This window comes from Amorphotheca resinae (genome assembly GCF_003019875.1).
Source record: "Amorphotheca resinae ATCC 22711 unplaced genomic scaffold M430scaffold_4, whole genome shotgun sequence".
Lineage (NCBI taxonomy): Eukaryota > Fungi > Ascomycota > Leotiomycetes > Helotiales > Amorphothecaceae > Amorphotheca > Amorphotheca resinae.
In genome coordinates, this window is record NW_020194474.1 from 1,415,064 (window position 1) to 1,436,643 (window position 21,580).

Below are 21,580 nucleotides of genomic sequence, written 5' to 3' on the forward strand. Positions count from 1 at the left end.
TCCAATATATGTATAACATACATACATACCTTACGTAGATGGCGTTTTATTTTATTTTACTTTATTTTTATTTTTTTTTACGGGGGGATGAGGACTGTTTGAGACAGGGTATGAGGATGGACGGATGGAGTTCCCCCCGACTCTCTCCTCAGTGATGTTGTATCTGTGCGTATGTATGTATGTATGTATGAATCACTCCCTCGTTTCAATCCGAGTCGTTCGATTCCTTGGGCTACAGGAATATTGAGAAGTAAAATACGTCATGAATTGAATGCTCTCGCTCGCTGTCTTTTTCGCGCTCGTCTCCTATTTTTCCACTCCCTCTTTCAAGCGCCGCTGGTTGGTCTTACCGATCAATCTCTTATGTACAATTTTTTTACTTTTTGCTGTGGCGCCCCTTGCAAAACTCCTGGTCAACTCGACGACAAATATAGAATACATACATACGTCAAACTCCCCCAGATCCACACATACACACCACACCCCCGCGTCGTTTACCGCACACCGTCAACTAACCCCGCCTCCTTGACTAGCTTGTAGAATAGGCCTCGCTCCTCGATGAGCTTCTTCGGCGTGTCGAATTCCTTTACCTGGCCGGCCTCCAGGACTACGATCCGGTCGCTGTCCAGGATCGTGTTGATGCGGTGAGCGATTGTGATGATCGTTCTCTTGGAGAACAAGGGCGAGCGGAGGGTGGCCTGTAGTAATGCATCGGTTTCCACATCCACTGCGGCGGTGGCCTCGTCAAGGACGAGGATGTTGGACGGTGTGAGAAGGGCTCTGGCTAGCGAAACGAGCTGACGTTGGCCTTGGGAGAGATTGGATCCCCTGCATTGCAGATGTCAGCGGGACTAACTATTGACAGGGAGATGTTCTCGGCTAAACAGGATTGGAGATAGGAAAATGGAAGCCAGAAGCGCATGTGATAAAGACAATAGCATTGGCTTGGGCATAAATGGAGTAGAAGGTGAAGGAAGGTAGGTCAGTAGGACAGACAGAGATGCCTGAACTATGTAGGAAATAGGGAATCGGAGAGACGAACCCTTCATTGATTTTGGCTTCGAGGCCTCCAGGCATGCTGGCGACGTGGTCCTTCAGTCTTGCATGTCCTGTAGATATAATTCGTCAGCAAGGATTCTCTGTCATACGTCCGGCTTGCAGAACCCGATCTATCAGGTACCACAACCTCATAGACCACGTTGTGTCCCCCCATTCAAGGATTGGACTTACCAAGGACGCTCCACAGCTCCGTGTCATCGTGAACGTGGCCAGGATCAAGATTATCCCTGATAGTGCCTTCGAAGAGGGCCGCATCCTGGGGAATGATAGCCAGTCGACGCCTCAAATCCAGCAGTCCTATGGTCGATGTGTTCAACGAGTCGATGCTGATATTGCCCTCGCTTGGTTCAATGATGCGGAACAAGGCAAGGGTCAGGGAGCTCTTGCCCGCTCCTGTGCGACCAACGACTCCAATCTTCTCGTGTGGCTTGATATCAAGATTGATATCTTTGAGTACGAGATCCAAGCCTTCTCGGTATCGAGTGCTGTAGTTGTTGAAGTTTACTGCTCCGGATGCAGGCCAGCTGATCGGCGGCCGGTTTCGGTGTATTACCTCAGGAGCCTCGCTTGGCAGTCGAGCATACTCTAGGACGCGTTCCACAGAGACGATATTGGTCTCGACTTCTACGGTCTGGCGAACTATCCAATTCAAAGATTGGGTAATTTGAAGGGCATACGACATGGCCAAGCCGACAAAGCCAGCGGATAACCCACTGCCTTGCGACACAGAGATGATTGAGAACCCGGCGGCACTAAGGATGATGACCGAACCGAGAAACTCGAGCCGTACGGCAAGCCATCTATTCGCGAGGTTAGGAAGGAGACACAGGTATCTTTCCATTGTAAGACTACTCACCTATTTGCGTTTATCGAGGGGAAGTAAGCGCGAAGATTGGCATCTACCCGCCATTCATTCTCCATGGCGAAACGTTGCTGCTGCCGATACGCCCGAATCGTGGTGACACCACCCAGCGACTCCTGAAAGTGAGCATAGATAGGACTCCTACTCACACTGTCAAGACGTTTGAGTTCTCGAGATGTTCGGAGATAGTAACGTTGGACCCAATAATAGACCAGAGATAAGGGAATAATCAGGGCAACGAAAACAGGGGTCGACGCAGAAATGACCGCCAAGGTGAACACGGCTCGAGCGCTATTGACGAATAGCATATTGAAGGTTCTCGCCAGCACCTGTCCAGGATTAGCATGCTTTCGCCGAGTGATTACATGGATTACTACTAACTTCATCGACACGGTAAATATCACTATTACGAAGTTAGTAACAGACGACAACAGGTGAAAATAACGCCAGGGATATCTAGGATCGGACTTCACGGCATGGGTATGAACAAATCAGCGACCTCAGCCATGAGTGCATATGCTAGGCGCTGAGTCTGGGCGAGATCCACTGGATTCACGCAGCGAGAGTATCAATGCCTTGAACTTTCATGCACGCTTGGACATCCCCGCAATTAATCCCTGGGAGCCAACATGGGGGAGGCCATTGACTCCTTGCTTTCAGCGCCTGGAACAATCTCTCGTTCTTACCGAGCGAGACTGATGTGGAACCACGAAACATAAGGGTCGCGGGGAAGACAAACCTTGAAAATCGATTCAGAATACGACCAGCTGGTGTCCTGTATGATTGTTAGTACTATTAGTTGAGTAACCCTGCCACAGACGTCACCTACGTTTCAAAAAAGCTCATGGGCGATCTGAATATCGCGAAAGCCATTCTTTCGTGCAGTTTCCTGGATGCCTTCCCCGAGTGTCAGTCTAGCTCCCACAGCTGCGCGATGAGAAAGACCCACCTCGATCGAACAGAAGATCCACAAGATCAGCGTCTGTACAACGACAAGGGCGGAGGATCCGGTGCCCAGGGCGAAGTATATGCCAATGTACCAGCCCACGCGCGGGTTCTTGCCTTCTTCGCCATTGATCTCAGACCAATTCTTGAGCCATACACTGCCACCTACAGAGAGAGGATCAGCACTCTCGCCCTGTCTTGGCAAGCTCTGCAGGAAAGAAAAAGAAAAGTGATTGGATCCCAAGAGACTTACCGATCTGAGCTGTTTGTGCACCGATCAGCGTGAGTAGATAGATTGCTACTGCAATCAAATTGCTCGTCTTAGCATATTCGGCATAGACTGGGACAGTTAGCTATCGAACATGCATCGGGGAACTGGATAGCTTACCGTTCCATTTGACTTTACCCTGCTCAGAAAACTCCTTGGTTTGCTTAGTCTTCGTGGTTGGTTCCTCCTCATCACGAAGTTTGCCCCTGGGTCCCCTGAAACTGGCGGTGCTGGCACGCCTCAAGCTTGCAAAGCTCTCCTTCCGCTTCTTGACTACGGGTCCACCGTTCCGGATAGGTTGGAGCTGTGTCAGACGTTCCTGCGCCTCTTCCATTTCGACCTTTTCCTCATCCTCGTCTGGATTTGTTACATCGATCGTTGTTGAAGAATCACTGCCTTCAGACTCTGTAGACTGGTCCTGATTACTGACGGTCTTGATGAGATTCGAGATCTCGCCCTTCATTGCCATTAATTGATTGTAGGTCCCTCGCTCAATTATCCTTCCATCTCGAATCAGGCATATGTAATTAGCTTCCATCAATACTGGAATCGAGTTGGTGGCCAAAACTCTTGTCTTGCCCTTCAGCAATCCAGTCGGTCCAAAGACATTGTCAATGAGATGCCTGCCAACGTGTTGGTCAACTGCTGATAGGCAGTCGTCAAGTAGATAGATGTCAGCTCTGGTATATACAGCTCGGGCGAGTGTCAACCTCGCTTTCTGACCTCCACTGAGAGAGATTCCACGCTCTCCTACTTCGGTCTCATCGCCATCCGGGAGCTGCGCAAAGTCCTCCGTCAAGGCACATGCCTTTACTGTCTTTTCGTAGAAGACGGGGTCATATCGATGGCCAAACAAGATGTTCTCCTTTACACTAGCATTCATGACCCAAGCCTGTTGCGCAACATAGGCAACTGATCCGTGAACAGTAACCTCTCCTTTGGCCTTCCATAGATCTCCCAAGAGAGCCTGAAGGAGCGATGATTTACCAGCTCCGACTCGTCCAACGACGCACGTCAGTTCTCCCTTACATGCCGAGAAATTTATGTCTTCCAGAACATTTCGCCCAGAATGTCTGTCCCAGGAGAATGTACCATCGCGTACAGTAATGGATTCTTCACCCAGCTCCTCAACTGCATCCTTCACGACCACCGCATCTGGTTGAAGTTCTTCGGCCATGAAAAAGGAGGTGAGTCGCCCGACAGCGACCGAAGCCTCAATAATGGAGGTTATGACCACGGGCAATATTGCCAGGGGAAACGTAAGTAGATTAAAGAGAGTCAAGGCCGGGAAGACAATATCAGTTGTAAGAGGTGTATCTTTGGTTAAAACGAAAACTGCGAACGTGGAACATGAGACAAGGAAAGGGGTAGTCGACCACGTGAAATTGGCAACGGACTGGGCAGCGCCAATTTTGCGAAGAGTCTTGAGTTCCCGGTCGTTTCGGATGTAGTTGAGCTTTTGCATAAAAGCACTGCCCCATGCATACAACTTGATGCTTTTCATGTTGTTAACAATCTCCGCAATGAGTCTCGATCGCGAATCCTACAAAAGTTATGATTAGCTGAGGGATCACAATACTAGTGCTGACCGAGATTGAATCGATAAGCAGATATCGACGAGTTGGGAAGTAGAGATATGAAGAGCATATCAGTGACTTAAAATGATCTCCAACCACAGAGATGCTGGGGCGAAGCCCAATCAACCAGCGTTGAGCATCTCCGCGTATTCCGCAAGTAGTCAGAGAAAGAGATACACACCTTATTTTTCATCTGCTCCTTCTGCAGTTTCTTCATGAGGCGTGCAATGAGCCCATTGATAGGAATCATGAATATCATCGCCCCGACACCAGCCAGCATGGAAATCCCGACAAGTTGATACAGGGAAACCATGCATAAGATGATCTGATATGGTGCTGACCATAGTTGCTGACCGTATTGCGTCAGATCCTGTAGTCGCTGCGTGTCGACCGCCATATAATTGACAATATCACCAGTGGATTTTGACGCCCGGCCTTCATTTGAAAGCTTCAAGGACTTAGAATAGATCGCCGCAGTCAACGCCGTCTTAATCCTCATACCTGTCTCGAAAGCTCGCTGGAAGTATTGATGCAGTGCCATTGTCTGGCCAACAGATACCGCAAACATAGCCAACGCAATAGCAGCACCCCTAATTACCGGTTCGGGCTTGTCGGTATCATAAGAGTAAACGAATTTGATCAAGAGCCTTAGTAATTGAGGCTGCACAAAAGCCAGTGTATCGCTGACCGTCTTGAACAAGGCACCCCGAAAATAGGGACCACTAAAGCCTCGGAAAATGGCCATCCATAGAGATGGATGCTTCTTGTGTTTCATCTCAATATCCCAAGCTTCCTGGAATTTGGAACCGGTTGCCTTGGTTGTGTCCCGTTTGGCCAGGTTCCAAAGATCATCCTCTGTCAAGTATTTCTTGTATCCATATTTCATCATAGGTGTCATCCAACTGAATGTGAGGATTGAGAATACCGTCGCATATTCAACCGGGCATTCATCTTCGTCTCCAATAGCATGATATGCACTCTTTGTCTTTGGGACCAACCATTCTAATCCAAACTCAATCCACGAGAGCCCATACCCAATGCAATATGCAATGAAATACGGCTGGTGCTTGTCGTATATTTGTTGGGAGATCAGTGAGCGTAGTTTGACAGAGTATGCGATGAGGATGAAGAGCCAGTAAAACAGCACAACCCCATTTGGATTTCGAAGCCTGCTATGTTCGAGCCATTGGATGGCGAAAATGACACCAAGAGAAGCAATTGTAAGAACGCTCGTCCAGAATCTAAAGTCGCCGGCCCAGACATCTGGGTAGTTGATAATTTGGAATGCAAGCTGGATCGCAACTGATATAGCTATCGCCACAATGAGCGCCTGTTGATGAGAGGTCAGCTACGTCCACCAATCCGCCAGAGGATACAGGCAAGATTCCCCTACCTGTTTTGTCCAGAAATGCCAATCCTTTCCAAGTTCCGTCTTCTGTTTTCGTTTCACCAGCCACCATACTGCTACGGCTCCAAATAGGATCCCATAGACCGCCACAGAGCTGACCCAGACGTCCATGAAGCAGGGCGTGAAATCATATCGATATGGGCTCAGCGGGCCCCATCCTTCCTTGTTACCGCATAGCGGGTGTCGTATGGTCTTGTCTGCGGTCAGATATCCATGGCCCAACTCCTCCAACGCGCGGAAGCCTGAGAAAGATCCTGTTTTGAGGATGCTCTGCGACGAGCTGCCGACGCTCATGGCGAGGAAATTGATGCTTCAACACTCGAATTCCCTCTCGTCCCGTGCGAAAGAGGAATTTAGAGGTGTTGGGAAAGGTTGTGGTATGGATGGTCTGTGGAAGAAATATATCCAATTACTGGTGACCTGCGCGCACGGGTTTAAGAGGGGAAAGCCGACGGCGTAATGCTGCAGCGGAATATTTACAAAGCAACAGACCAACAAGAGATAAGCTTTCTGTCATGCCCAAAGTCGAGATTTAGATAATCCCAACTCCGCTCTGTTTTATTTCTATTATTCCTAACATTTCTGTTTTTTGTTCTCCAACTGGATCGATTTGCCCAGTTACTATTTATAGGTTCTATTCGAGAATTCTGCCTTGACTCCGTCTTTACGGAGTACGTTTCTCTGGCTTCGTTCACTCTGCGCAGTAATGCATGAGTTCGCTTGTCTGTGATTGGCGGGCAAACATCGACTTCCAGAGCTTTCCTCAGGACTCGGAGTGATGACAACCTCGCCCAATAATTCAAGACCAGAGACAGTAGAATTCATATATGGAAGAAAGAGTTACTCTCATCGCTGACTTGTCCTAATTGAGAGTTTAACCCAAAAACAATGTTCTGTTTGACCGGTCGGGTGCCTCGCAACAATTTCATATATACTCTTTACTTAAACCCGCAAACCTCACAGAGCCAAGATACTGGCAACGCATAAGAACCTTTCGGATTTGCTACTTATCAGGCATCAAACAATCTCTGCAGGCGCCAAAAATCAATGTAAAAGGACCCATTCTTTTGCCCCTCGCAGTCGCGTATTCATCATCAGATAGCCATCCCGACCTGTTCTGGAGAGAGATGAAAGAGCGGCACAACCACCGGCAAGGCCCTATTTTCTCCTCCCAGTTTCTCCTCCCGAATTAGAAAGAATAAAATCTGTAAAAGTCCATACATGAAAGGGCAGCGGCAGGTGAATTCGTCAAATCGTGTGCAGGGGATCATCCTATCGAAGTCGTGAAAGCAGCAAATTCTGCAGTGAAAAGGCCGCCCGTCCACCCATATGCTGCATTTCTAGCTTTCTCCAGCACCTGATGCCACATCTTCCTTCTTTGGATTAAGACCAGCGCTCTGGCAAGTCTTCTTCCACGTCTCCACCTCGCGCCATGCTCGTTCGCACTCAGCCTTGAGCTTGTCATTACTGGCACTGAGTTCAGCAATAGCTTGCTCAGTCAGGAGCTTCTCTAATGTCCACTTCTCAATATTTTGAGTCTCGTTCTCCTTAAGTTGGGTGATAAATTGGACCGCGCGTTGCAAGATCGATCCCTTGTTCTTTTCACATCCAGGGACAATTTTGGCCAACTCATTGATGCCTTCATTAATAGTCTCTCGGCGACGTCTCTCAACTAAGAAGTTGTTAGCATGTCTTCCATGGCTTCCATATAGCATCTAGCTTACCCTCCTTGTGGTTATCTTTTCGAACTTTATGCCATTCGTCAGATCCAACAGCTGGCTTGGAAGTAGACCCTCTAGCACTTGGAGTCGAGGCCTCCATAAAGCCGTCTCCGCCTTGTTGACTGTTATCCATGAAGGACGAATCTTGGTTGCGATCGTTGTCAGAGGCTTGACTAGCGAACGATACGTCTGTTGGCTGGGGAATGGTCATGGTTGGGTAGATACCTGCAAGCGCCGCCGCAGCAGTAGAAGAAGCATTGGCGTGTTCGCCGTTCTGATCAGGGTTGCCGTGGTGTAGACCACTGTAGTCTTGTAAGGCTTCCACGTCCGGCTGATTACCACCAGCCTTGTTCATACTGTTGGGAGAGACACGCTTATTGCTAGCACGCCTTGCATCGTCAGCTGAGTCCGAGTCGCGCTTCCGCTTCTGTGCAGTATTCATAACCCCTTCCGCAGCCTCCTCGCGCATCGCATTCGCGATCTCCTGCAAACCAGAGTGTTCGAGGTCCATTTGGTCAGCCATTTAGACGGTGTCAAGGCTCGTGATGCGCCTTGCCCAATGATTCAGAGGGAGACCTGATTGGGGTTCGAGGAGCGCAGATGACCTCGAAGGGTTGGCAGGTAGTTTTAAGGCTCAACCCAACTTTCCGCAGTGGAAGACGACGTGTTCTACCGAGGTTTGCACAGGTGCGACAGCTTAGTGTACTACGACCCTGAAGCCCTCACGGTACTGCAAATCGCTACAGCTGGAAGTTCTCGAAGCGCGTTGCTGCAGCAGTTCGTTCAGGTGGTCTGCGAAACGAACGTTTCTGTGCCCTTATAAAGTAGTACCTACAAGGTCAGCACGTGTTCTTGCAGGTGAAGCAACACATATCAATTCAGTTACTCAAGCGACGACAGAAAGTGAGATGCCCGTCGACTTTGCGCTCTCTGCCACGGGCGACAGGTCACTGTGACGGCGCGCGGGCGGCAGCACAATGGCACTGTCTCCTCGCAAACAGAGACATTGTTTGACGAGGATCGCGCTGCAATACAACAATCCTGCACTTGGTGATGTGACAAAGGATGGGAGGAAGCAGTTCTGTGTTTGCGATCCGGTGACAGGAGAGCGAAGCGCAAAGCATCTCGACCAACGACAGGCGCGGTGATGCCCGGCATTGGCGCACGTAACGAGGGATCGTGACCTAATCCCAGGTCGCGTGGAATAAACCCCTTCTGATATGTCCATCGCTGGTTCCACGAACGACGAACGAAAAGGCTGGATGTGACATGGAGGGGCGCTGGCACTGAGGCGACAGGGCGCTTGAGAAAGGAGGAGGGATAAGGCATACCTTGCTTTGTTATCTGGGTGGATAGTGGATATCCGAGTCGACTACCGATGCAGATGAGGTATGCGACGCGACGGCCGGTAGACGTGGAATCACAACACGCTGGACTCTGGTGTCGCAGGATGCCGAAAAGGACGTGATAAGATCAGAGAAGCAGCAGAGAACAGCGTCGATGAATTAAAAGTCGCTCTTCGTCGCTGGCGACGACTGTCCGGCTCGACCGATTGAATAGCTGCTTGAGGGGTTGGGCAAGTCAGCAGACACAAACGTGACTGTGTGCGTGACTTTGATCACGAGTTCGAAAGGGCGAAGGCGAATTGGCTGGTTGGCACCCAATGGAAATCAAACCAGCGTTGACAGGCCTGGATTTGGTCGATCTGGGATGGACGATGAAACACTACAGCACACCCTCTTGTCGCAAAAGACGTACGAAGTTGCTGATATCTGGGTCTGGGAAGAATCGTGAGGAGAGGAAGGACTTTCACGTGGGGAGATTCGAGTGGCCGGTCATGTGCTGTGTGCACGATGCCGCTAGGCCATATTGGCCATTAGCGGGTCGGCAACGGGTGGTGAATGATTGAGGCCTGATTTCTAAGGCATAACTTTTAAGGCCCAACTTCTAAGGCCTCACTCCCCGATTGCCTTATCTGTCCCGGCCACCGTAGCATGGCGTGCATGTCTCTCTCCGCCAAGCGATTGCCGATGTACTGTACTGCCGGAGGTAGATATCCTGATGAACTCCACCTCGAAGAACCATAAGCTTGTATCCAACGTCAACCAGCAAATATATTGTGTAGTATTAGTGCTTCGATACTCTAGGAAATCCTCCGACCCTACAGGACCCTGAACGATAAAGGATCCAGCTCTCCACCAAAGAACCGGTCTTCCAGACAGCAGATTCCAAGCTTGGAGCTCACCTCGTCTTACTGCATGATACTGCAAACTACCTGAACAACATGGCCGACCACATAACGTCGAAGCTAAATCCTGACTCGCATCTCCTTCTTGTATGAATTCATTGTTCCCAAGGACGCATATCTCGAGTTAACCAAGTAATTTCTAGGATCAGCCACTTCTCCGCTTACCTTTCGAGCTCCTCCGGAAGAACTTCAAAGTTGCCCATTTCAACGTCGAGAAAGAGAGTGCGGCAGTCAAGAGCACCCTGAGAGACACTGCAAACGCATCTCTCAACTCACGCGCCTCGCCTGACGATGTCCTCAAGAATGTGGATTCTATGATCGCTCGGATGCGGGGCCTGAAACGGAAACTCAACGCATGTTCGGAGGAAGAGACGAGGCTACAGGAACAATCACAGAGCCGAGTACGGCATTTAGGGGAACTATATGGCATACAGAGTTTGGACGATGTTAAATATGAGAGATGGAGTAGGACACGGCTGGACCGGTTATTGGTGGATTACTTGCTGAGGTATGGGTATAAAGAAAGCGCTACAGCGTTAGCAACGGAAAAGAACATTAGAGACTTGGTCGATGTGGACACATTTGTCCATATGAGTAGGATAAGGGAGAGTTTGCAAAATGGGAGGGTAACAGAAGCCTTGACGTGGTGCAACGAGAACAAGAAGGAGCTCAGGCGAATGGAGGTATGTCGTCTGGTGGCGATCTTTGTTCACCGATGCTAACATGTTCTTCAGAGCAATCTCGAATTCATGCTTCGGTTTCAGCAATATATTGAGCTTATACGGACACAAGACCATTCAAAGCTCCTCGAGGCAATAGCACATGCCAAGAAGTACCTTCTGCCCTTTAGGGATACATATCCAAAGGAAGTCCAACAGGCATGCGGCCTGCTAGCCATCCCACCAAGTACACGAGAAGCAACCTATGCTGTAAGTGCTCTGGTTTGCCGCCCCGAGCCTTTCTAACATGCTGCAGGAGCTCTACAGCCCGTCTCGCTGGACCACCCTGGCGAACCTCTTCATGCAAACTCATAACAATCTACTTGCTCTACCCCCAGTCCCGCTCTTACATATTGCCCTATCAGCGGGTCTCTCATCTCTAAAGACACCTTCCTGCCACTCTTCTCATGCATCCTCATCCTCAATCTCACCTACCTCCTCTTCCTCAATCACCACCTCTGTCTGCCCAATTTGCAGTATAGAGCTCAACGATCTAGCACGGAATGTTCCGTATGCACATCACACCAAAAGTCACGTGGAATCTGATTTGGTGCTGTTGCCAAATGGCTGCGTGTATGGGAGACAACGGTTGGAGGAGCATAGCAGGAAGGCGGGCCTGAGTGACCATCTCCTCAAGGATCTGAGGAGTGGGGAAATATTCTTAGCTGATGATGTTAAGAAGGTGTATATCTCTTAGTATAGAGAATAATGGTCACTTGAATGGAAGGGATTACACTTATTGTGAGCCTCTAAGTGTAGTCTCACATCTATTGCTTAACTTAGAAATAGAGTTACGGCAGGCATATTGAACCCAATTCTTGATGGTGAGCCATGTTCATATCTGTTGATTTGTTCGAGATGGATTTCGTGTTATATTCCTTATATTCCTGAAAATCAATATCTACCTTTGAGTACCCAACAGCTGAGGAGTCTAATTCCCTGGGCCAATCGTACTCTATTCCACTCCATTCGACAAATACTACTTCTGGACCAAACACAAGCTTAAAACGCCAAACTACCTAGGTCTCGGAAAGTATGAGCTGCAACGTCTTCGTCCTAGATCTTGGAGACATAGCTTGCCTGATAGAAGATGGGTTTGAGGCAGAGACTGAGAGGAGCTGTGGCTGAAATAGAACAAACGCTGGATGTAGGGAAAAGGGGAGTAGGAGTTGTAATACAATATACGTCCACAGACAGAAATGCATCATTTTAGATCAGTGCTTTCATGTATGCAGGTAAACCAACCATCCCTGATGCTTGAAGCTAGGATTACAAAATCAAATTATATACTTTTGATAGCTTACTTTTACGCCATGTTGGCTTTCATAACATTGATATCTTCACCATCCATCGAATTGATGCCCTCCTTCACGACTCTAGTCACCGCTTGATCAGTAGGCTCATTCCCATTCAGCAAATCAAACCAGCCATTCGCCCCCTCAGTCTCCAACAACTTAACCGCCACCTCTGCCACATCCCCTCTACTCACCTTATCCCTGGCATTCGTCCTCCCCAATTCAATCTTTCCCGACTCCTTCTCATCGCTCAACCATCCCGGTCTCAAGATTATATATGAGAACTTATCCTTCCCCTCCTTCTTGACGCGCTCTTCACCGAGCACCGTCAGCGCCTCGTCGGCCGCCAGCTTCGCTTTGTAGTAGTGCGGCATCATCTCGGTATTGATCTGCTGCATCGAGGCGTAGGATTCGTCATCCCACCAGCTGGGCCGGCCTCTCCGGATCAGGAGCGCCGAGACGAGGAGGAATTTGCGGATCGAGGGCGTGGCGAGAGAGCTGCGGATGAAATGGATACAGGCATCGCGATCAATGGCATATGTCCTCCCGGATCCTCCTTTACCTCCCGCTCCTACAGCACAGGATTGGAATCAGCACCGCCCGCCACGCATACCTAGTCATATGGAGACAAAGAAGAAGAAAAATGAAGAGGATGAGAGAGAGAGAATAGCTCACCAGCACTCCAAATCACCCAGTCAGGTTTGACCTGATCCAAGATCTTCTGCGCGTCAGCGTCCGACTTCACCTCCTCCAAAGACGCAACCAACACGTCCACCTTCCCGGGCCCATTCTTCCCAGCCTCGAGAATGTCGCGCTTGTGTTCCGGGTTCCGCACCACCGACGTCACGTTCCAAGAGCGAGAGACCAGTTTGGGCGTCATGAGCAGGCTGACCTTGCCATGCCCACCGAGGAGGAGTACGCGTGGTGGCATTTTTTGCGGATTTTGGTGATGGGGGACGAGTAGATGTAGGTAGGTAAGTAAGGTAGCTTAGATGCACTTGTTCGCAGTTGTGTGTTTAGATGGAACGAAGAGAAGGTAGGATTCACAGAAAAGGAAAAAAGAACTCGCATTCCTAGGTATGTACCTTATTTAAGCTACAGTATTCATAATCATACCCAGGTAAGGTAGGTCGGGGATATGAGCTAATAACGCTTTTTGTAATCATGGCTTCTCGTTGCACTTTTCTGGTTGCATCATGTCACCTGAGGTATCTGCATCCTGCAGGCACGTTTGCCTACCTGGCTCTCTGACCGCTATATGATTACTATTTACGAACAGTTCCGGGTCTTCTTTTCTTTATGCCGGATATGCGTCTGTGTGAGCTGTCAACGACGTGTACAGTGCAGAGTCTACTGTAGAATGTAGTGCACCCCGCAATCATGACGTTTGCCGTGGTGGCTGATCAGGAATGGAAACTGTGGCTGAAAGTATGGCACGTGATTAGAGCTTGAAAAGGGGGAGAGCGCCGGAGAGCATAGGTAGGGAAGGGTTCTTTCGCAGGTATTTCGTTTGATCTCTGTTGTTGGGTAGAGGAGGGATGAGTGGTTGAAGCCTTCCCCAATGCTCCTCTCGTGGAAGTCTCCCTTGATAACATTCTACACAGAAGACACCGCTCTACAATGCATGTTTCTTTCTATGTATATATTCACATTGTACTAGTACTTATACTATACAGCTCAACAAACAGACGCCCGGTAACTCCACTCCTTCCAGCTCAAATAGTGATCATACCAGAAGAACTCCGCTCGCAACCGATATGACGACCAAGGAATGTTTTTTCCAGCCTAGCGGGACCAGAGACACGAACTCCTTTTCCTATTTGTTGTATTGGAAAGACCCAAAGACTCCACCACCACCCCCTGGCGTCAGTGGCCCAATGCCCCCTCCGTTGTTGGTATGTACTGGCGTGCTAACGAGACCTGCGTTCCCGGTGTTCGGCGTGCTGGGCGAGCCGTTGGCATAGGAATTACCATTTTGATTTGGATTTGGATTTTGATTCGGCGTGGTATTTTCCTGTAATTGCTGGTGGTAGTGCTGAGGAGTACTATGTTGTGGCGCATGGTGCTCCGGGAACCCCAGACCCCACACCTTGCCCAGATGTTCATCGCCGATCTCGCCATTGAAGATTCGCTCCCTCATTTTGAAGAAGGCCTTGCCCGTCACCAAGGAGTCTGAACCCGCTTGGTGCGCAGCACCTTGTCGTTTGATCTTCAGGGTTTCGGCGATGTTTTCGAGCCCTGATTTCTGCTCGAATTTGGACAGTATTTCAGCACTGCCAGCATCGAGCGGGGTGAGTTGGCCCATTGTATGCTGCTTAATTGCATACTTCATGAGATACTTGATGTCGTAAATACTGGGGAACCATTTCTTCATAAGCATATCGAATTCCCTTTCGTCGTCTGGCAGAGGATCGCAGATTAAGAGCTTGGTAAGGTATCCGAAGTCGTAGCCGCCGTGGAATGATATCCAGCGCACATCTTCATCGCACACAAGACCGGAACTTATGAGGAGGGATCCGAAGTCGAAAGGGTCGATGCCGTCTCGCTCGAGGCTGGGAAAGTCTACGCCCGCTTGTCTGAGAGCTTCTATAGACACCTCCGAGTACATGTCATCCTTCAACGAAAATTTGAAGTTAAACTGCCAAGTACACGGTAATTGTATAATTCCGCCGCCGTATTTTCGAGACCCAGGTATGTTGAACTCCGGATCGGAAGATAGTAATGTTGGTGGGGGCGATTCGCCGTCCTCTGAGAAAAGTGTGATTCCAAGCTGGATGATCTTGAGCAAATCGACGTTGCACCGTAAACACTGGTAGTGATAATCGCTCTTCCCCCGGAATGCTCCCATGGGGCGCGCGACGAGTCCTGGGAATTCCGTATCCTGGCATGCTGTTAATTGACGTTCCTTGTTCTCTCTCTCTCTCAAGAACACCCCTCTCTTACCATAGCAATGTATGGATACTTGTCCACGAGCACCCTTAATATAGCCATCTCCTCGTGTAAGTTCCCTTTCCACACCTCCCTGATCCTTCCTTTGTTCGCCACGCCCCGCGAACCTTGTTCACCCATACCGTTATGCATCTGTTGTTGAAGATTTGCACCCGCGAAGCTCATCTGTGCGGCTTGACTTGCCAGCCCCGTTCCTCCGGGCATACCCAGCCCAGAGGCCCCAAAGCCACTCGGCATGTTCAAAGTATTGCCATTTACTGAGAAGGGATTGGACATCGAGTTTGCGTTCATGAAACCAGGGTTGGCACCCAGCGCGGGCGGCGGCAGTCCAGCAGCCTGAGAGTGTCCTGGATACTGCTGATAGTGCGACGCGAGGTTATTGGGTGCCGCGCCAAAGCGCTGCATCGGTGGAGGCATTTCGATCTGACGTGTTATGTATGCTAATCCGGAAATCTCGAGGGAGGTGTTCGGTTTTCATGGGCGCAGCGTAAGGCGCGTTCGGGGGGGTTGACGTTCGACCTGTAGGATGTTGTCTATAATAGAAGGCTCGCGTCGATGTATCTGTTTTGCTGGGATTCTATTTTGGTAATCGTCGTCTTAACCAAGGTGTTGGAAGTAGGAAGGACTGTCTGGCTTGCTGGCTCGCTCTCGTTCAGATCGATATCGCGACGCCGCTTATGTAAGCGATCGCTAAGTCGCCGGAGCTCCAATTCAACCTCCACCGAAAAGACCTCACACGATTCCAAGAGACAGCCTTGCGGAGATCAATTCCTTCAAGATGCGTATCACAAGGTATGACTGATATGTCAATTGATCGCCCTCAATTGCGATATTTGAGCGGCTAACACCATTTTTCTAGTGTACGGAGAGCTCCTCGCCAGAACCTGACGGGCTTCGACCCCAAAGCATTCGCCGCAGCGGCTGGCACACCTAAGAACGACCCATGGGCGAGAGCGTAAGTCTCCCGGCCCTCGGGATTACCGGTATAAGAGGCCTTATGCTGACTCTCCATGATCATCAGAGAAGCGTGGCGATACACCGGACCTTTCACGCGATGGAACCGATTCAAGGGTAGCTTCCCCGGCCTGGGCATCGCGTCTGTGGCATTTGCGGTATACTGCGGATACGAATACTTCTTCCTGAAGGATGAGCATCATGGACATGGGGAGGAGCACCACTGAGGATGATTCGGGCTTGAAAGACGATGTATATATTGGACCAAAGAATGTTGCGACACAGTGCGCCGCCATGCATTCATGCCGGAATAAGCGGTTACTTGGCTCTCTCTGGTCTTGATTATTTTGATCGATATTCATTTCATGAGCAAGACATGGATTGCCTGCGCCATCAGACAGAGACCGTTGATATCCCTCGATGCCCTGGCATAGGAGCCAAATGGCCTTTATGGTGGTGATCATCGGAGTATTTGATGAGCGTGAACTGGTTCAATTCTCATTTACCTACGTGGTATGAGCGGTTTCCATTCTAACGCAGACTCCCACTTTGCCCATTCATTCCGGTTTACATGCAAGTGGTCAAAGTATAACTTCGGTTATTCAATTGTGCCTCAATGGAGGCTTTTTGGATACACTACTTATATATATTATTCCTCAAAAGCTAAGGTCAAGGTATACCTTAGAAGTTAGATACCTATCCTTCAACTGTGTAAGTATACACACAATCCATCATGGGTTTGATGTCATGGTTTCTCCTTTTTTTGACCTTCTTCGTCATCGTTCATTCACACGCAGCCACTCATTTCTACTATGGAGAATTATCGATCATCTTGGAAGGAAAAGGTACATCTGGACGCAATGAAAAAGCCCGTATTGATTTGCTATTTCATGGTTATCGTTGGCCATAATGATTATCTGGCGAAGCGCTGAGGACCTCAAGTCAGCGAATCCTACCTTATTTGTACAGGATAACATGACCTATGACCCATCTTGTGGAAGTACACAGGACGAGGTATCTTTACGATTCTTTCTTTCTTTTGAGTTTTCACATGTCTGGAAGAGAAGGGCAACGAAAAATTGAAGCATCGCAGGAGATGTTCCCGAGGATGCGGGCTGGTGTAGTGCGCACAGCTGGTCTACCTGCAGATTGCATGCAATGAGTGTTCGTTCCCTTTCCTTGCTTTTGTTTCTTTTTTCTTTTTCTCGCCCTTTATTCCGTTTGGTCGTTTTAGCAAGGAGAAACTGTTACCGCATGGCCTTCCTGTGGCGGGAATGAAGTGAAGTCAGGAGAGGTTTTGTAACCACGTGACTGTAGATCCCATGACTGCCACCCTTGCCCTGTGCCGCTTGCGTCAGAGGTTGCTTCCATGCATTCTCTTGCAGTTCGCGATACTTCCTACATCACGATATGTATCTCAAGCCGCCTGCTGAATGGAATCTCAGTTCGATGGTAGACTACAAGCTTCGGCTTCGCAAGCCCCAGCTCAGAACAACGACGGACAAGTCCTCGCCCGACTTCGCGCTCTAACTCTACACCACGGGAACCATGCCCAATACCAGGAATCAACAGTATTACCCCCATCTTCAATTCCACAATCATCCACAGATCCGATCCCAACAGCCCTGCAGCAAGATGGGCCGCGTTCTTTGCGCATCCTGCTGGTTCGCGACAACGTGATTAACCTGAAAGTCATTAATGCATTCCTCCTGAAACACAAGTACGATAGGATCACCACGGCACGTAACGGCAACCAGGCCGTTGCAGCTGTTCGCCAAGCTGCCGATCAAGGGGAGAGTTTCGATCTTATCCTTATGGATGTATCGATGCCGGGGATGGATGGGTTCGAAGCAACGAGGTTGATTCGAAGCTTTGAGAGAGGTTCAGAGCAGGGGGTCGATTCGAGGGAACATGGAATGTTAGCCATGGGTAAAGGCGAAGATGATCCTCTAGCTGGTGAGGTGAAAGAGAAAGACTCGAGCGGAGGCAGAGGTCGGAATCGGGCGTATATTGTGGCACTGTCCGAATATGGATACGCGAGTGTGAGAGACGAAGTGGAGAGGAGCGGCTTCGATTGTATAATCTCGAGGCCGACCAACCTTGGGAAGGTCAGGGAACTCCTGCAGAGGTTGCAGAAGGAGAAGGAGTGATGGATAGGGAGACCTTCCCAGAAAAAGAAGCCTAATTATTAATGAAATTTTAGGGGATTTCATGGCTACTACAGCCTCCGGGTACCAAGACGCTCGAAACTGGTCAAAATTCCGGGAGTATCCACACGAAACCAAAGGAAGATGTGAGATGACGATCCTATGAAATGATTCTCCTATCGGTCATCGACGGAATTTTGGAAGTACAAGGCATGGAAATATAAATTGTGCTGTCGGGAAAGAACAAGAAGGAAGAAACACGACTGGTCTGAGTATAAACAAACCTGTGAGTATGGAGATATATAGTATCCTCAGATCATATATCAATCTGATCTTCGACCGACTGGAAATCTCCGTTCGCCATTTCGAGATTGCTGGTGTTGCTTGTATGCTTTCCTGCTACGAGAATATGTGCGATAGCGTCGGAATACCATTCGCTCGATCGACGAGATGTTCCTTCCCTCTCTCCCTTTGTCTTTAATTATCGTTCTGCTTCTTGCGAATGGGCAGTGGTTCCAATCCTCTGACGATGCGAAATGTAGGTTTTGATACATGTCTGGAATCTGGAGCCCTTCCGCCCCCTCCCCCCCAACAAGAAAAAGTCATTGGAATTATCCGACAAATTATCTGGGACAGCTCATGCTATGTCGGAATTCTCGCGGATGAAGCTATCCTCAAATCTTCTTTCAATCGAGGGCAATATAACGATATCTTCCTCTCATCAAAAGATTCTTCCAGTAAGCCATAAAAAAAGCCCAATCCCCGCAGGAATCGCGAGGTGACTTCGATTTGACTAGAAAGTGACAGACAGCATCAGCAGCTACCTTATTCCAGAAGGGATGCCGTGCCGCGATTCCTTATCACCGCAGATGTCCAATCCGCTTCCAACATCCAGCATCAGGTCTTATGGTCTAGTGGTATGATTCTCGCTTAGGGATTACCCTGAGTCTTTGTTGCGAGAGGCCCCGCGTTCGAATCGCGGTAAGACCCGTATCTTTCTGATTACTTCACAACACAAGATGTGAAGTGAACAGACTTTTTATTTTTTTTCTTCTTTCTTTTTGCCGGCTTGGTTGGTGGAGGAAAGGCTTGCGGAAGCTGTCATGTACTAATAATTGCCGACTCGCTTGGAAAAGGGTCATCGGTTGCGGACCCCCCCCCCCCCCTTCTTTTTTGCTAGAAAGCTCTTCCCTCATGCCTCGATATCAACGTCGACCAACTTTCAGGACAGGTATGAAGACCTTAACGATAATACTGTGGAGAGTAGACTGTTTCCCCCTCTCTTGAAAATCGGCGGTGCTTTTGAATGAGATAGGAGGGAGGCATTTGAGGTATTCTTGCTCGTCTCACAAAATAACTCTTATCTCATCGTCTCAAGCCAGCTGGTACGAGAACCAGCCAGTCATCCATATCTGAGTCGCAACAACAAAAAGAGGAAACCCGAGATCGCTCGGGTCGCAAAAGAAAAAGAGAAAGAGGAAACGCAAGATCAAAGCTGGCGGCGCTGATGCGCTCATATATAAGGAAAAGTGTCTCCGAAGATCACAGAAAATCGCAGAAGATCTCTTTGAAGATCACAGAAGATCAGGGTAGCAACTTAACGCACGATGCACATCCATTCCTATCGACGGACATTGAAGATCTCACGACTCACGAGTCGCGCAGCAAGACACAGTGATGGTGATCTATTCTCAAAAAGGACCTAGCACTTTTCTAGAGAATGTCTCGCAATAGTAATACGACCCAACACGCTGGCATCAGGGTTTCTTTTCTTTCCAAAGCACTTCAGGACCCTGAACGCTGGAAGTGATCGCTGGATTCTGTATGTATGTATGTATGTATGCTGGGTCTGGACTTTGTACTACTTACTGCTTGATGTCTTGCATAAGAGTGATATATATGTATATACTTCTGTATGTATCCTAATGAGGAAGATTGAAGAATCGAAACGTCTCTGTACCTTACCTTATCGACCTAATCTCGGCTTTGATCATGACATTACTTACTTAACACGTGATATCTATCCCCCGTGACCTTCAACCAACGCACCTCCGCAGAATCGCATTCCCCGGATCACCACGTCTATATCGAAGGGGTGCATCGCACCCACACACAATTAATTTAACTTATCATTTCCCCATACTTTTCCCACATGCCATGATATTTTATGAGGTAATGGCCTCGTGATGTCCTATTTTTCCTTGCCTGCTTACCAAGTTACCAACCCTACTTTACCCTACAACAACAGTACGTACAAGACAAGACAAGACAACTTAGACAAGAAACCAAGAAACCAAGACAAGAGCCACACACACCCTTTCCGTAGGAATACCCGATTTGAGCTCACTTACTTACTTACTTGCTTTGCGCCGGCGCCCATCGGACAAGCTAGGTGCGCAAGTCCGGGCCCCCTTCTTCATCTTTCACCCGCACTCACTCACTCACGTACAAGGACAGTATAGACAGGGCTAATCGCTACTCCAGGCGGAGTACCTAGTCCCCGCGTCTCGCAAATTTGAAAGTTGCAAAGGCCTCTCCCTGTCAGGCTGGCAGAAAAAACGGAGGAAAGAGGGGGTAGGGGGATTCGTGGGGCATGGTGGGGAATTTGGTGGAGGGAGTGTGGAAAGGTGGAGCTTGGAGAGTAGTATGGAGCTTGGAGAGTAGTATGGAGAGAGAGAAAAGAAATTATTGGGAAATTGCGGGATCAATCATGGGGGCGGTGCTTGCTACCGAACTCCGGGTTTTGTTTGTTTGTTTCTTATTGTTGGTTTTTGTTGGTTTTTTTTGGGGGGAGAGGTGGGTAAGTTGGGGGCGTTTAACGTAAATCTTGGTGTATTATTATTGAAGGTTGGGTTTTATGAGGATGTTATGCATCTTTTCCCGCGATGGTGGTGAGGATTCTGATAGACGGTGACTAGTCCCGTGATCTGGAACCAATCAGGGCGCCACGTCCGCTCCCACGCCCTCTGGAAGTGGATCGCACGCGGACCATTTGGACGAGCTTTATGCAAGAATATGCGAGCTTATCCCGATAGTATGCCAGCTATATCACGGATTACCCGCCAAGGGTTTGAGTTTATTGAATTTACGGGCCCCGAGTCTGGTAGCCGGGCCAGCGCCCGAAGGATTGTGATCTCGGGAAAGCTGCCTCGCACGCTCGGGAAAGCTGCCTTGGGACGGGCGCGCGTTGCCGTTTCGAGATGCCCGACTCGAGGGGGCTCCACCGGCACTCCACATTAGTCCCCCGCTATCTGCCCCATGCCGCGCGCGGTCCCAGTCTAAGTTCCCCCAAGTGGGGCGACAGCCCACATAGGGCGCGCGCTAAGCCCACCCTCTCCGAAGTGGCTCTGCGGCTGTGGCTTACCCGACCTTACCCCCTCCGGCTCCGGTGTCCGTTCACGGGCAAGAGCCAACACAACGTTAAACGG

At 49.3% G+C, this 21,580-nt stretch overlaps 7 protein-coding genes across 7 annotated transcripts; 3 read left to right on the forward strand and 4 right to left on the reverse strand.

Moving 5' to 3' along the window:
* Positions 1-494: 494 nt before the first annotated feature.
* Positions 495-6,413, reverse strand: M430DRAFT_98526 (hypothetical protein; the record flags this gene model as incomplete). Its single annotated transcript, XM_024870126.1, has 12 exons — positions 495-828; positions 1,043-1,109; positions 1,231-1,859; positions 1,916-2,250; positions 2,303-2,324; positions 2,661-2,696; positions 2,751-2,818; positions 2,871-3,031; positions 3,120-3,206; positions 3,255-4,677; positions 4,893-6,041; positions 6,105-6,413. 12 exons carry the CDS (start codon positions 6,411-6,413, stop codon positions 495-497), a joined length of 4,620 nt encoding a protein of 1,539 aa, XP_024722462.1.
* Positions 6,414-7,459: 1,046 nt separating this feature from the next.
* On the reverse strand, positions 7,460-8,363 carry M430DRAFT_26809 (hypothetical protein; the record flags this gene model as incomplete). Its single annotated transcript, XM_024865452.1, has 2 exons — positions 7,460-7,791; positions 7,844-8,363. 2 exons carry the CDS (start codon positions 8,361-8,363, stop codon positions 7,460-7,462), a joined length of 852 nt encoding a protein of 283 aa, XP_024722463.1.
* A 1,484-nt stretch (positions 8,364-9,847) lies between these two features.
* Positions 9,848-11,539, forward strand: M430DRAFT_41074 (hypothetical protein). Its single transcript, XM_024867454.1, has 4 exons — positions 9,848-10,175; positions 10,232-10,771; positions 10,823-11,017; positions 11,064-11,539. The coding sequence occupies exons 1-4, from the start codon at positions 10,125-10,127 to the stop codon at positions 11,502-11,504; spliced, it is 1,227 nt and encodes a 408-aa protein (XP_024722464.1). The 5' UTR covers positions 9,848-10,124; the 3' UTR covers positions 11,505-11,539.
* A 483-nt stretch (positions 11,540-12,022) lies between these two features.
* Positions 12,023-13,222, reverse strand: M430DRAFT_57647 (hypothetical protein). Its single transcript, XM_024868682.1, has 2 exons — positions 12,778-13,222; positions 12,023-12,673 (listed from the first exon to the last, which is right to left on the reverse strand). Exons 1-2 carry the CDS (start codon positions 13,031-13,033, stop codon positions 12,114-12,116), a joined length of 816 nt encoding a protein of 271 aa, XP_024722465.1. The 5' UTR covers positions 13,034-13,222; the 3' UTR covers positions 12,023-12,113.
* A 630-nt stretch (positions 13,223-13,852) lies between these two features.
* Positions 13,853-15,669, reverse strand: M430DRAFT_118684 (hypothetical protein). Its single transcript, XM_024861719.1, has 2 exons — positions 15,046-15,669; positions 13,853-14,983 (listed from the first exon to the last, which is right to left on the reverse strand). Exons 1-2 carry the CDS (start codon positions 15,466-15,468, stop codon positions 13,919-13,921), a joined length of 1,488 nt encoding a protein of 495 aa, XP_024722466.1. The 5' UTR covers positions 15,469-15,669; the 3' UTR covers positions 13,853-13,918.
* Positions 15,670-15,801: 132 nt separating this feature from the next.
* On the forward strand, positions 15,802-16,226 carry M430DRAFT_118687 (hypothetical protein; the record flags this gene model as incomplete). Its single annotated transcript, XM_024861720.1, has 3 exons — positions 15,802-15,843; positions 15,911-16,006; positions 16,073-16,226. Coding segments are annotated over exons 1-3 (264 nt in total), but the record flags the coding sequence as incomplete, so codon positions are not given.
* Positions 16,227-17,438: 1,212 nt separating this feature from the next.
* Positions 17,439-18,155, forward strand: M430DRAFT_34220 (hypothetical protein; the record flags this gene model as incomplete). The annotated part of the gene is made up of 1 exon (XM_024866508.1): positions 17,439-18,155. One exon carries the CDS (start codon positions 17,439-17,441, stop codon positions 18,153-18,155), a length of 717 nt encoding a protein of 238 aa, XP_024722468.1.
* Between the last annotated feature and the right edge of the window lie 3,425 nt (positions 18,156-21,580).